Source organism: Vanessa cardui, chromosome 26 (genome assembly GCF_905220365.1).
Source record: "Vanessa cardui chromosome 26, ilVanCard2.1, whole genome shotgun sequence".
Lineage (NCBI taxonomy): Eukaryota > Metazoa > Arthropoda > Insecta > Lepidoptera > Nymphalidae > Vanessa > Vanessa cardui.
Window position 1 is genome coordinate 8,773,329 of NC_061148.1, and position 16,582 is coordinate 8,789,910.

The 16,582-nt window shown below is 31.8% G+C and overlaps 1 protein-coding gene across 2 annotated transcripts in view; it reads right to left on the reverse strand.

Annotated features, from left to right (window-relative positions):
• Positions 1-1,838: 1,838 nt before the first annotated feature.
• LOC124540783 (neural/ectodermal development factor IMP-L2-like) overlaps positions 1,839-16,582 on the reverse strand; it is a 100,995-nt gene continuing 86,251 nt past the window's right edge. Inside the window, exons 1-7 of one of the 2 annotated variants that reach the window (XM_047118499.1) lie at positions 13,118-13,352; positions 11,109-11,244; positions 9,634-9,794; positions 8,119-8,281; positions 4,840-5,033; positions 3,292-3,414; positions 1,839-2,766 (exon numbers count right to left, since the gene is read on the reverse strand). In XM_047118499.1, coding sequence (XP_046974455.1) covers positions 2,746-2,766; positions 3,292-3,414; positions 4,840-5,033; positions 8,119-8,281; positions 9,634-9,794; positions 11,109-11,217 — 771 coding nt within the window. In that variant the 5' untranslated portion in view covers positions 11,218-11,244; positions 13,118-13,352 and the 3' untranslated portion in view covers positions 1,839-2,745. Of the gene's footprint in view, positions 2,767-3,291; positions 3,415-4,839; positions 5,034-8,118; positions 8,282-9,633; positions 9,795-11,108; positions 11,245-13,117; positions 13,353-16,582 lie in introns of those variants that run through there. The other variant, XM_047118498.1, reaches the window with a different exon arrangement.

Consider the following 16,582-nt stretch of genomic DNA (forward strand, 5'->3'; position numbering starts at 1 on the left):
CCTATGTATCTTCTTATTACATCAGCTTTCTGCCAGTAAAGGTACTGTCAAAATCGGTCCAGTCGTTTCAGAGATTTCTGTGAGATATTGTGTTGTGCTAGATTAGCACAACACACAGACAGAAATTGTAAAATATGTTATTTGTACTGTGTAAACGAATACATACATGTGCTTTTTAGTAAAGAGCGGTTATTTTAATATTACAAACAGACACTCCAGTTTTATTATATGTATAAGACCTCTCAATAAAGTTCCAAGTATAATTCTCTAAGCTCATTCTACATGTATCATATATAGACATCCACATCACTAGCCCTGATATTATCCTTTGTATATTAAGCGGTTCTTTAAGGGCTTAATGTGTGTATAATAGCAGATGCAAGTCTCGAGAGATCACGAAGTGTAATATATTAACCTTTCTTTGAATATTACATAAAAGCAGTCACCGGCGCTCGTCTGTAATAATAATAAATCATTTACTTCAGACTGTATGTCAATTTTGTTAGTAACAATTATCTTATACTAGTGTTAGTACAATAAATGATACTAAAAACTGTTAACAATCACTGCTGCGTCATTCCGTTGGAGATTGCACAATAGTGTTTGATATACAAGCAGTCAGGTTTGCTGGCGATCACGCTTAGAATGCTGTTGTTGCTGCCACTGACTGAAATTAGAAGTAACGATGGTACCACAAACACCCAGACCCAAGACATTGAAAACTAATGAACCTTTTCTTCATCGACGAACCCGGGACCTCGGTATCGTATCCATGAAAACCGGTGAACTTGTTTATAGTTATTCATTCGATTGACATTAAAAGTCTCCAAATTACCGATTCTCTGGCCAACAAACGAACAAGCCCTATGACCACTGGAGGCAATAAGGCTTTGTTATACTTTTAATGAAGCTTTTGTACCAATACTCCAAGTAAGGAAAGAACAGAATTTTATATAGGACACGAATATTTAGATCGTTTTTGTTACCTCAGCTCTTTCTGGTTCGTTTTTTTGCCCAGAGGATCGGAATTGCGATTCAATGGGGAAATTCTGCTAGCATTCTTGCCACCATTCTACGCGGTCAAGATTTGTACAGTAACTATTTTTAATTCATATTTGCATATGTTTAAGGACTTAATGTTAATATTTCTTATAATAATGAATGTATTATCATTTAAATTTTAAAGTGTTACAATATGTTTCAAAATTTGCTAAATTTGGAGGGTTACGAATTGTAATGCTCTGTGTCATCATCATTATCGTTATCATTACATAGTATAAAACAAAGTCGCTTACCGCTTTGAACCCACGACTGATTGAGTTCCATGAGTTTCATCCACTGAGCCAGTTTGGCTTTACGTTAATGTAATTGTAAATAAAGGTTTTTAATAAAAGAAAAGCGATTTTCTATTTTCTTTATTAATTTCAATATCTATGTTGCATCACAGTCTACTATAGTAATAAGTATTATAGATCACAATAGTTGTTAAATATTAAAACTATAGTTTATCTTTTAAATTATACTCATTTATATCATAATTTATTAAAAAAATAAAATAATAGGCAGATTCGGTTCAGTTAGAGTATCTTCACACGGGTATCACGCTGCGATTACAATATATTTTAATAAAAGTACATATTTAATTGTCAATTAACTTCATTTGAGTCTTTACAAAAAAAAATCGCTTCGATTTTCAAATACATGTCATAAATACAGATAATAAAAATAAATCACGTGTTTTACAAATGTACGTAGTCGTTTGATAAATGAGTTCAATTTTAAATTTTTAACCAGTGATTAGGCAAAGAGTACTTGTTTTAATACTATTATAATTTATAAAACATGTTACTCGGACCAATTCACGTAAGTGCATTTAATACCATTTCAATTTAAAGTACAAAATCTCAACACAATCGTAAATTGATCTTTGGAACGTATTAATGCTTCTATTTTATTTGCGTTAATACATGGATTGAAGTATGTTTTTTTTAATTAAATTATAAAGTTCAGTATTATCTTCTGATTATATTGATCGGACTTTTAACAAGCCTTTAATTTTTTTTTAATTGTACACTACGCCGTTTACAAAAATACAATAAAATATAAAATTTTGTTATTTTATATATACTAATTCAAAACATGTTATGCATATAAAATCTAATACATTTAGTTGTATCTACCTTTCTAATCACTGGTTACTATTACGTTTACATAAAGTAGAAAAGTAAAAAACTTGTAATTCAGTTTTTTAATACATGTATTCGTCTGATACAAGATCATTTAACAGATATTTTGATACCTCTAACGCCATCTATTGATGACAATGTAAACCTAAAAGATCGAAGGCTTAGGTTATAAAAGTCGGAAATTTCTTAAACTGTTTATTAAGTCAATTTCTGTTTTCTATTAAATATAATTAAATGGAATCACGAGGTTACCGTAGATGGTGATATTTTTATCATAATACGTCATATTTAATTAATTTGAGGTAAACAGTGCGGTACTCTTATAATACACATATATAGATTATATAAATATTTAAACATATTTTTTAATACTTCCGGACCAGCCGTTATAATACAATATTTTATATATCGTTCAAGTTATTTACAAATAACATCATGTTACAAAATACTTATAAACGTATTTATAAATTTAAATACATCGCAGCGTTTCGGTGAGCGTGTGAAGTGCTCTTACAATCTTAACTATCAACAGGAACTTCGTTTGTTTGTTTGCTGCCGATTATCCGTCGGTTTCATTAGGCTGTAAAAGAAATTCATCAGCTTTAATATTTAAAAAAAAAAAATTTTGGCGGGAAAATTTATCTTCGATATTAATCAACAATATTTGGCTGTACGGTGTAATACCTTTGCCTTTTCCCTCTAAGGAAAGAAAAAAGCGAAAAAAAATAATTAATCAACTATAATTAATTTATAGTAATATTATAAATGCGAAAGTAACTGTCTGTATGTTGATCTTCCAACGGCCAAGCAACTAAACCATGTACGATGAAATTTTATTAAAGTACCATTTCCAATTCATTTATTGAAGGCAAGTTTGACATTATTTAGTATGTAAGTGCCTTTTTATTGATTTGTTCTCCTGGTCATAATAGTAAACAAATTTACTTTTATTGAATAGAAAACAAAATATAATAAGGAATGGAATTAGTCGAAAAATTCGATCGCTACGGTCTTACCCCGATTTTGCCAAATTTTATGTGGTAAGTTTTAATTTTACATAGATATATAAAACAATGTTTGTATAAATATAATAAGTAATACATACCCGTGCCGGATAAACGAATGTCTTGATCTGGGTACTTCCGAAGAGATTGCTGGCTCTGCACGTAAACTCGCCCATGTCGCTCCAGAGAAGCGAAGTGATCACCAACTCGCCTGAACGGAGCACCTATGACACGAGACAGGAATAAAAATATGTTTTTTTTATGGTATAGCTTGGCGGACGAGCATATGGGCCACCTGATGGTAAGTGGTCACTATCACCCATAGACAATGACGCTGTAAGAAATATTAACTATTCCTTACATCGTCAATGCGCCACTAGCCTTGGGACCTAAGATGTTACGTTCCTTGTGCCTGTAGTTACACTGGCTCACTCACCCTTCAAACCGGAACACAACAATACTGAGTACTGTTATTTGGCGGTAGAATAACTGATGAGTGGGTGGTACCTACCCAGACGGGCTTGCACAAAGCCCTACCACCAAGAAAAAAGAGATTGCTTTTTTGAGAACTTGAGCGAGTTACTAAGTTAATTTTTCTATGATATCATGTGTTTAATTTAAATTAAATACCTACGTATAACTAATTACTGAGTTTCATTCCGGTTATTCTCGGTAGAATCTACTTTTCGAACCGGTGGTAGCTTCACTTAATTGTTAAATGACAATTCAAAATTGCGTGTAAAAGCCTACATGAATAAAGTTTATTTCGATTGGCTTAGATTGATATAATTGGTTGTTTTTGTTGATTGATATTATATATTTTGTTTTTGTTGAATACAGTTATGCTAACTGTATATTTAATAATATGCGGTTAAAATAATAATTAAATAATAAGTTAAAATAATATATATAATAAATTACAAACAAACGCTTTCATCACTGTATAGAACATAATTATTTAATTGTATGCTGATATTCTATTTACTCAAAGCAATTAAGCTGTTAAATGCAGGCTGCACACTTCACAGTTAGAATACAGTATTGACACAATATGGTATTGTAGCATTAGACAATAAGTTGACATTTACTACAACTAACGCCATCTATTTAATTAATAAGAAACTAAGCTTGCAACTGTAGCGTCATCTATTGGCGAATAGCAAAGTTAATTAATAACTAGTCAAATTTACGTTTACGGAATTATCGTGTATTTATTGAAACGAATAACCAAAATTGATACTATAAACTGCACTATTATAATCATACAAGTAATTCTATAGCAGTAAACCTTTAGGCTAATCAGAAATATATGAAAGTGTTTACCACAACTAAACAAAAATAAACCAATTCAAATGAAATCAATCACACAATAAAGAAATATAAAAGTAGATCTGGTATTAATTAAGAAACATTATCAAGGAAGTGAGCTTGCAGACGATATCTAAAGGTTTTTCTAAGTTTAACAGCACTAACAATTAATAACGTTTTATTTTATGTTCTTCTTATTTTGGGATAATTAGGAGGTATTAAGTCTATCTTACATAATAAAGAATTATAATTTGAAATTAGAACGATTAGTTTTTAATGTGAGTAAAATTATTATTACTACTATTGTTCTAAGTATTAAGTGATGTCACAAATAACCTTACCTTCATTCTACTGTCGTTCTCGATGACCACGCCGTCTTTATCCCTCCATACGACCACGGGTCGAGGGTGCCCTTTGACCCTGCACGGTAGCACTATATTGCTGCCTATCGTGTCTACGAAAACTTTATACGATACGAGGATTCTCGGCGATAAGGGAACAAGCTTGGAACGCTCCGTTATTTCTGTGCTGCCATCTAGTGGAGAAAAACATAAACATAACTTTAACTTATTAATTATTATACTTTATTGTTAACGTAATAATTTAAATAAGAGTATTATTAGAAGTTGTTTGAATGAACCAGTGTACGTTCTTAAGTTGTAAGGTTTTTATGTAAATTGTTTTCTTTGCCAACATTTTATTAAATTAACTGTGTTTGTAATATAATCTCTGGTATATTTAAAATAATATTAAGTATTTTATTTAAAATCGTAATATGAACATTTTTTTATTTAATTTAACTCGTCTTGTTATCATTAAGTATCCGAAAGAGTGTAATAGAACCGCCGTACGCAAAAATACTTATGCTAATCTAAAGCAACTGAACTAAAAGTATATATTAGAAGCTTCAATATAGATAAAACTAACTTGGATAATAATAATACTTCTTAAAACACCTAAACATGGGTGAAATAATGCCAATTCAATTCTCATAAAAGCCTTTATAAAAGTTTTTATAGGCTTTTTTATGATTTTTATAGTTATTCCCTTGTTATGCGTGTTACTATTATTTTCACACAGGCGATAATGTGGTCATCAATTTTTATAGCTACATTAGTAATTTAGTTAACTTACTTTGTGTTTTATTGAGTTATGCAGTTTTATATTTATATATTTATCTTATTACTTTAATGCAATTGGATTAACCTATGCTATAGCAAATTTATGTATTTGTTAAACTTAAAATACTTTTTCGAAAGAATAAAGAGTAGAATTTGAGAGTATTTTTTTTTTTAATTGAAACTAGAATTTATAATCTTCTTACATTTTCACTATCATCCGGTAATCATAACCTTTTAATCCTACCTCTTAGACAGTTCAACAATACTATAACCGAACTACAAATAAGTTATTTTGTTATCACAGATATTCCAGGTATTTAATTGAACGTAACATTGGTACAGGACTAAAATATTTTTTCGTCATTAGCGCAACCTATGCTTACGTCACCCAATAAGTAAAGGCTGTTGTCTATGCTCATCCTTCATCATGTTAATGCTAATAAAATGAAAATTCTGATTTTCATAATAACCTGTTTCTCGATGCGAAGATCTTTGAAAACCCCGCATCATTATACCACTATCGTTTATATAGAATTAGCTACTTTACCCGTAGTTACACTAATACAATAAGATATATAAACAACTTATAATAAACAAAAAAAATCTTTGATATTTTACTTGACTCGAAAAAATTGAAATTTTGGCTTTTTGCTAGTCTAATATGCATGTGTTAGACATGTAACCCTTTATTAAGAACGGGTTTATTGATGAACATCGCATTAAAATCCGTTGCGTAGATCAAAATATCTACGCGTAATATTAAGGCGGGAAGTGACTTCATTTTATACTACGTAGATTGTAATAATAAATGGCTATGACTATCTTTATTATTAATATTACAAATGTGAAAGTAACTCTGTCTGTCTGTCGCTCTTTCACAACCAAACCAATCCGAATATCATGAAATTTGGTAAGAAGCAAACTTTTTTTTTATAATATAAATAATAAATATGAGACAACATCACATATATTACTCTGATCGCAATGTAAGTAGCTGAAGCACTTGTGTTATGGAAATCAGAAGTAACAACGGTACCACAAACACCCAGACCCAAGACAACATAGAAAACTAATGGTAATCTACATCGACTCGGCCGAGAATCGAACCCGGGATCGGAGTGGCGTACCCATGAAAACCGGTGTACACACCACTCGACCATGGAGGTCGCCTAAAATTTGAACTCCATGAAAGGACATAGGCTACTTCTTTCCTAACACATGACAACCAACACACTAAAAAGTAGCGAAACCCCAGGCGACTATTAGTGATTTTACATATTTCAGTAACCAACAAATTCGACATTTTATATCTACGACGCGTCTACCGTCTAATTTTTTTATAACATTTTTTTTAAGATTACAAATTTAATATCTTATCTGTATAGTAAAAAAAAAAATGACACGTGCATACAAAATAGTTGTCGGTTGTATTAATCATTGCTAAACATGTGTTAACTTTTTTCCTTATCAGTTGTAAAGTTTCGAATGACTCATTTTAACGCCTTAATATTAAGCGTCTAATGCTTAGATAATAATTATAACAGACATTCTGTGCTTATACATATTAAGTGTTGCTATTTTAATAAATTAATTATATACACACGTTTACTTTTTCGGAGCTTTCGTTTTATATATAAAAATGATATCGTTATATATAGCAATAAATATTTAAATTGTACTGGTAATATTCAGATTAAAGCATTATATATATTGCCATCCTAATTACAAAAGACAAATTTTGACTCCTGATTCCTGCGAGTTACAGAAAACACAGACGTAGCGTATACAGCTGAGAATTTAAGTCATGGATCGTTCATTTGGTCCACTGAAATTTGGAGAGGAGTATACACTGCTTGTTGTGGCTGAGCTGGTGTACAATATATTTGTCATTGGTACACTCACCATTGCTTGCAGTTATAACGGATGTGCTTTTAGATATTAGATATCGCTGAAAATATTGAGATGGCACAGTGGTTAGAACGCGTGCATCTTAACCGATGATTGAGGGTTCAAACCCAGGCAAGCACCGCTGATTCATTTGCTTAATTTGTCTTGAGCACGAGATGAATTATATTCATCTCGTGCTCAGCGGTGAAGGAAGACATCGTGAGGAAACCTGCATGAGACAAATTTCCTTGAAGTTCTGCCACATGTGTATTCCACCAACCCGCATTGGAACAGCGTGGTGGAATATGTTCCAAACCTTCTCCTCAAAGGGAGATGAGGCCTTTTGATGATGATGATGATGAGGGAATTTACAGGCTGTTGTTGTTGTTGTTGTTGTTGTTGTTGTATATTGAAGGCTTATCTTAAGTTGTGCGTGTCGTAAACGCAGACAAGATAATAGTAAAATAAGCTTTTATATCAAGTATTTAAGAAATTTACATGCCAATGCGCCAATATTGGGTCCATTGTCTTACCAACCAAATCGGAACATGTTTGGCGGTATGATGAGTGTACCAATGTTTGTCCAAACGTTGGTGATGGTTATTGCCTTACCTGTGCTGTATACAATTGTGGACGCTCGAGCTGTTCGCATTCCAGAGACAATGAGACACGAGTACTCCGCCGGCGTGTCGGACCGAGTTATCAGCAACGTGGAAGCGACCCTCGCTACGGACGTGGGATTCGTATCCATTATCTCATTCGATTCTTTATCGTACTGAAAAAGAAATATACGTTTGAAATTTATAATTTGAACTAGCTGTGCCCGTTATCACACGTTTGAATTTAACAAATTAAAAAAATATATTGTAGCCTAATTTACTCTATATTATATCAGTTATCTGCCAGTTAAATTCCTATCAAAATCGGTCCAGCCGTTCCAGAGATTAGCCGCAACAAACAGACAGAAAGACAAAAATTGTAAAAAAATGTTATTTTGGTATATGTACCGTGTATAAATACATATACATTCAGTAAAAAAGGGTTATTTTAGTATTACAAACAGACACTCCAATTTTATTATATGTATAGATTAACAATCGAAAATCAATGTATATTGTTGCTTGGGAGTTTAAACTCAGTAAAGCGACACAGAGCCTGCCTAAAGGAAAGCATAGGGATGGTGTGCAATTAATATATACTTAATATTATAAATGTGAAAGTAAATCTGTTTGTTTGTCTTTCACGACCAAACCGCTGAACCGAATTTGATGAAATTTGTTGTGAAGCAAACTTTAACTCCAAGAAAGGACATAGGCTACTTGACCAACATTTGATAATCAACTCATAGAACGCGAGCGAAACCGCCGTTGTTGTATATTTTTTTTAAATATATGCGCAAACGCTTGACTGTTATCACATCTGATATAACGTGATACAGCCTAAGGAGGAGTGTAAGAGTTAGAGCGTTTAAGATGCTTTTCACTCTACAAGTGAAGGTACCCTTATTGGATGTGTTACAAAAATTGTTTATAATATAGTCCACACCAGTAATACTGTACGGTAGCTAACAGTAGTTGTAGTTGTGTATGTAGCTGATGATTGTTTTTATTGAAATGTAAGCAGACTCGCTAATGAAACCTGATGGTAAGTGGTTATCCTTACAACGCCAATGTGTTTTCGGGAACTAAGATGTTATGTCCCTTGTGCCTGTCATTACAACGCCTTCTCACCTTATTGGTTGTAGAATATGTGTTATGTTGGTGATATCTACCCAAATGGGTTTGTATAAATATAGTTACTTATTATATATTTTACAAAGAGTCGAGATGGCCCAGTGGTTAGAACGCGTGCAACTTAACCGATGACTGCGGGTTCAAACCCAGGCAAGCACCGCTGATTCATGTGCTAAATTTGTCTTTATAATTCATCTCGTGCTCAGCGGTGAAGGAAAACATCGTAAGGAAACCTGCATGTGACAAATTTTATAGAAATTCTGCCATATGTGTATTCCACCAAACCGCATTGGAACAGCGTGGTGGAATATGTTGCAAACCTTTTCCTCAAAGGGAGAGGCCTTTAGCCCAGTAGTGGGAATTTACAGGCTGTTGTTGTTGATTATATAGTTACCTCATAAATAGGTGCGTCGTTTCTAAACCAGTGTACCGCGGGCGCTGGAGCCGCGATCGCTTCGCAGGTCAGCTCGAGCGTGGTGCCGGGTCTGTGTACGCTGTGGGGTCCGGGCCTCTTCGTAATCGTTATGAAGCGTTTCGATTGGGGCGTCTGTACTACTGGAGATAACGAAATCAAGTCAATACAAGTCCATACGTTTACAATAACCCAACGATTGAAGTAAACGTATTCGCTTTTTTTTTAGTATGTCAGACGATCATGAGCAAAGATGGCCCAATAGTTAGAATGCCCTAATGCCCGAATCTTAAACGATGATTGCGGTTTCAAACCCTTCAAGCACCACTATATGTATGTGCTTAATATGTTTACAATTCATCTCGTGCTCAATGGTGAAGGAAAACATCGTGAGGAAACCTGCACGTGTCTAATTTCATCGAAATTCTATCACATGTGCATTCCACCCACCGGCATTGGAACAAGCCCTCCCCTTAATGGAAGAGGAGGTCTTAGCCCAGCAGTGGGAAATTTACAGGCTGTTTCTAGACGATCATACTTGGCGATTGGTATTTGGTGACATTTATCGATAGAAACTACTAATTATACCATCAATGTATCGTCAAGATGTTTATTTTAATTTATGATGGAGATGTTCTTGTGCCTGTAATTACACTGGCCCACTATTAAAAAATACATTAAATTAGTAATCCACTCAGTCATACTAAGTATAATATAAAATAATCTATTATTAGGCGAAATATCAAAATCTCTTCAATAATTTAAGTCCAGGTGTACCAGTGGAGAAAACTCTTGGATCATAATTTAAGTACGTGTGTTCAGTTCTAGTTGATTTATTCATGTGTAAATTTTTAGCTTATTATTCATCTCGTTCATAACGATGAAGGAAAATATGCTTGGAAAAATGCATCCGTCAGATATTGTTACTGTGATAGGTCTCCTCACAAAACCGCACATTGATATTTATATTATAAATCTTAGATCTTAATATAATGAACAATGTTCCGTATCACATATGTTATTTATCGAGTAATACTCGATAATTCAAAGACGATTACCATTTTTACGGATGTAGTAACTATACCCAAAATTTGTAGTGATCTTCTCGATAAAAAATTTCACTGAAACTGGTTGAATTGATGAAAATGATAAGAAAATTATTATATGTGTAACAGATCAACGCACATCACTCGACCTTAGTGTTGTGCTTAACCCCGAAACCCGAGATTCTGGGTTCAAATCCCAATATATAAAAAGTGTTTGTGGAATTTTGACGGAAAATTTTTCGTCTAAAAGTTTGATTTGCTTGCTTATATATGGTTTTAATCTCATCATATAATGACAATTAGGGAGAAAAGAGTGTCGTCGATTATGTGCATATATTACTGGACAATACCTTTTCAGGTTAATGTGTATCGAGTATATTGACTAGGAGAAATTCAACAGTTGATGCTTACCACTTTTGTCAATGTGATTTTCAATTTCTAGTAACTTCATGTGTCTGTTTACATTCGCTGCTCTCCCACAGCCCACCAGGACAACCGCGATTATGTATATAAGATACATTATGTATAATGAGATTCTGGGTCTTATCTGGAACAAACGGATTAACATATAGTGTAAAGAAAATCGATGGCTTAGACGATTACTTAGCGTATATATGCTAAAGGTGATGGGTTCAAATCTGAGTCATTTCATTTTCGCATTATCTGTGTTTGTAATTTAAATTGTGTATGAAGGCATCGTGAGAAAACCTACACATTCATTTCATAGAACAGAGTCGTGGTATAATCTATTCTAACTCTTCTCAGAAGGCTCAGAATACTTAGCTTAATGGAAGATTTGTTTTTGGCTTTAATTAAGGTACGTTTTTATGTTGAAATAAGCTTTTAAGGGTATTGCCGATGCCTAGAAAGCCTCGTGCGAGAGAACACCGGAATACCGCCTACCACATAAAATAGTGGTTGGTACCTTAAAGGGGCATCACGGGATCACTTGCGCATGCTACCGTGACGACGTCTAACAGAACTGACGATGTGTGTGTGTGTGTATAATTCAAAAAATTGACTCTTTCAACTGTTATGCAGACTACATATAAAATCATATTTAAATAAAAATATAAAAAATATAAGTAATTTACGTAGGCTCTATAACTTGTTAGTATTTTTAAACGTATATTAAACGTAAATTTACCTTTAGATAATGCAGATTCTAAAGACAACAATCTATTATCTATGTTTCAATAATCAAATTATATGCATTAATTATTAATACAATTATTATAAATGTGAGAGTCACTTTGTTTCTTTTTAAATCATTGAATCGTATTCATCAAATACGATTCAATTACTTATGTAACAAGCTTCAACTGATAGGCTTTTTATCTCAAACTTATGACTCCTTTAATACACGGACGAAGTCGCGCTCGAAAACTAGTATTGAATATAAAATGTAATGTAATGTATTGAATATAAACAAAATGTATCTTTTATAAGGAAGAATTGATATAAGAACAACTATTATATTATCTTATATACAAATGACTATGGCTATTAAAATATTTACATAAGCTTTCTTTATATATATTACTTATGAACAAATATATGTATATTCAAAAATAGGGCCAGAATACAAAAAATTACGTAAATTTTATAATAATTTATAACAATCGTCCAAGTTTAAGAAAAACTGTTTCAGAAATGCTGAAATTACTATTATAAACTGATTAAAGTGTTTTATTAAGCAGAAAACAATACTCTACACAAATATGTTTGTAGTAACTGTCTAAAGTTTTGTATTCTCCTTAAAGTAGTGAACTCAATGTGGAGCTAAAAGATACCACCGGCTTCGAATTTAGGTACAGCAGATCTGTACATATTCTATCTAGTACACCATTGGGGATTTGAAAAAACCATACTATGAAATTAGCAGAGTATGTTAATTTTTTCAGTTACTGTTTAAAACACATTATTTAAAAAGATTCGATTTTTGAAATTCAAAAAAAATAAATTTTATATATGACAAATTTTAAATTAAAAATATATTTATAATTTCGCATTCGCGATACATCCATAAAACATTATATATTTTTGTTTTTTATTTTACCATTCACTAATGTCATTTCAATTAATTGAAAAAAAAACAATATTTCCAAATAGTTTAAATACTACAAAATATCATTCAAATGAATCACTATGAAAGAATTATTTAAAAAAAAGCAAGGGCCCTTTTTTTAGTTTACACAAAATGAGATTCTTATCTTTTATTTATGACACAGATAATGGTTTCTATTACATTTCAAGGGACAAGAAATATATGACATTTGTTGCATCATTTGTTACGGTACTATGATTTTGTCTAGTATTTTTAAATAGTTTTAATTCATTAATTCCGTAATTGAAAACATGCTTATTTATTTTGACATTTGACATAACATAAAAATAAAAAAAAAATAATAAATAAATACCTTTGTATTGTTATCTGAGTTTAAACAAAAAAAAATCACTCGCGATAAAAAAAAACCTATCCACAAAATCTACTTTCACAGACACTGAACACAATTTAAAAAAATAAAAATAATTTGTGACGTACCGAAAAAAAATAACGAATAAATTTTTTTAACGGACAACTCTGAATTCTGAACAATTAAAAATCGAACACTTTTTGAAAATAGGCGCGTGCGTGCAAGAGCATTGGCCGGACTAAACGCTGGCACATGATTGGCGGTATATATATAGGCGGCTGGACTTCTTGAATTCCAAATTGAAAAATGCACGCACACATTCATATTGGAAACTTAAACACTAATTCCTGATGTCTTGGTCGAGGAAAGGGGGGCGCTTAGGGAATTTTATTACGGTATATTACTTAGGCAAGTTGCCTTTAAATATGTATCATTTTAGAAACTTTTATATATCTGCCAATGCTCTGCCAATTATAATAATAATCGTTTTATTTCTGATATTTTGTGTTAATTTAATTCAATTGTATTTTCTAGAATATTCTGTTCTATTGTTATTTTATTATTAAACCATACTAGACTAATAAATAAATAAAACAGATCCCCTAATACTAAATACTAACATAATATAAGCAGGTCACAGCGAATTTATCAAGCATTATAATTTCAAAATTCATAAAATGTTCCAATACTGAAACAAGACTTATGTATACCTTATTGAGGTTGAACTAACATATGTAAAGACATATTCCTTGTATATAATATATATATATATATATATATATATATATATATATATATATATATATATATTAGATAAAGAAATAAACATAAAATAATTTTAAATATTACAACATACATACAATAAGATATCAATTTTATTTGTAATACATTTTATATTTAAATGTTGAGCTTGATTAAAATAAGACATAATTTTGATTAAAATTTAGTATTTGAAATATTAAATGAATATGTAGAACATTATAAAAAAAGGTCGTAAGAGATAATTATAGTTTAAGCCATTCAAGTCTTTATGAATGTGACGTATTGGGTTCCCCCAAATTGTTTTTTTTTTCGTCCTTAGCAACGATAAAGGAATCAATTTATTAAGAAATATATGTTGCAGTTTAAAATAAGACAATTAGTAATTTGACTGGTGTTTTTTTTATTACACTTTTAATGGTTTTACTCGTGTTGATTTGTTAGTCATCAATATATTTTTTATAATTTATGTAGTTTGTGTTATAAAGTACAGTAAGAGATTTTTTGTTTTAATTTGTAATTTCGTTTATGGCCAGTCTCTTGTGTTCGGGCTAGTTTCTTGGTGGTAGGGGCTTTGTGCAAGCCCGTCTGGGTAGGTACCACACACTCATCAGTTATTCTACCGCCAAATAACAGTACTCAGTATTGTTGTGTTCCGGTTTGAAGGGTGAGTGAGCCAGTGTACCTACAGGCACAGGGGACATAACATCTTAGTTCCCAAGGTTGGTGATGTGCCACCAACCTTGGGACGATGTAAAGAATAGATAATATTTCTTACACCGTCATTGCCTATAAGTGATGGTGACCACTTACCATCAGGTGGCCAATATGGTCGTCCGCCAACCTATACCATAAAAAAATCTCTTACCAATGTGGTTCGTGGCGGTTTCTTGCAACCATAGGTTTTTTCAGGTATTAAGGTAACTTTGATTGAGATTACTCTACTCGAAATGACACACAAACGCCCGTTACGAAACATACGACTCAATTATTTATATTATTAATGTATATGTAACGGGGTGAGTTATAGCGAAATTTACTAGATCCGAATCTATACTAATATTTAGGGCATAGGCTACTTTTTTCCAATTAAATGATAACCCAAGTAAAGACGCGGGCAACAACAACAACAACAACGCGGACAACAACTAGTACGAAATTACTTTACAGTTTTAAATAGAGTATTTTCATTTTGTTCATTATTTAAATACATAGTGACAGCGTGGTAAGCGATTTTGTTTTATACTATGTAATGATAAGGATAATGATGATAATGATAATGAATCTTTCTTAAACCACCAACGTTATTAATTTTTGCTGCTTGTCTGACGACGAGTGGGTGGTATACACAGGTCTTATACAAAGTACGGCTAATACTTACATTAAAATAATATATAGAAACATTACATATTGTCTTATTTCTCAATCTTCCTGTAACTTATGCAGGAGTCACCAATTGATCGAAGTACGTAACTGGCCGAGAGTCAAACAGTTCATTACGGCTTTTTACTTAATAATCAATCGTTTTTATCGTCACACACATACATACATAACATAATACATACATACATGTGTATCTTTGTATATAAGTGACGTATGTATAACAGAACACCTTCAGTTTGTATTATATAATACTAGTCAAAATCAGTTTCACTAATCTGAATGCTCATTGGTTAATTTCAGCTGATGACGTGGTTGCCGACCAATGGACTTCGAGCGTTCACGTTTCAAAAACGTTTGGTGTTTTTTTTTAATTGTAATATAAAGATTATTTTCACCAGTTACAAGTTACCAATAAACTTAAAAAAGTTATTATTTATTATGGTATGGTACTTAATTACATAAAATGGACAGTACCATCTCACCACTAGCCACCTAGCTCTCTCTAATCTACCACTAAGTAGATAGACTTATCTAGTGATAGATCTTTTATTTCCTATAAAGTATATTTATAAGATATAATCTTTCAAATAAATTAATTAATTTACATATGTAAACATATAGGCTTCCGATTAGATTGTTATCCAAAATTATATATTTATTTAACAGTTTATTGCACACCAAATATACATAAAGACAAAAATATATTTTCATTCAAACAAAATTGGCCAAGCAAAAGGCCTTATGGCTTATAAGCCATTTCTTCCAGACAATCTTTGGTATATACTGTTAAAAACTCAATAAAAAACGCTATTCTTATTTTAATCCTTATTAATTTTTTTTTTACATTTGTCCATCCATAAGACTTGCAAGGTATGATTTAAACGCTCGAACCCACGACCAAGGAAGCGACTGGAATCTACTTCCAGCTAGTGACTACTGCACTTAAAAGTCATTTAATTGATATCAATCTGTGAACGCGAGGTACCGCACGTAGCGCGATTGATACGATTGCAAGACTTTATTTTATTCTTTATAATTTCCTAGTGTTAATAATTAAATCGCGATCATTTTTTGAAGATGATCACTGCAAAAAGGTTTCAATCGCATTTTCGCAAATAATGTGAACAATTCGATTTTTAAATTTGATTATTAAAGTTGATTTGAAATACTTTTTATTTTTGTAGGTGCGAAGATATTTGTAAAAATATTGTATTTTGTAGTACACATTTTTTCTATATCATTGGGTATCATTGCTATCAGTAGATACATGTGTGATTATGTAATTGCAATTCGCAATTTATATTTAAAATAACAAATATTGTAGCC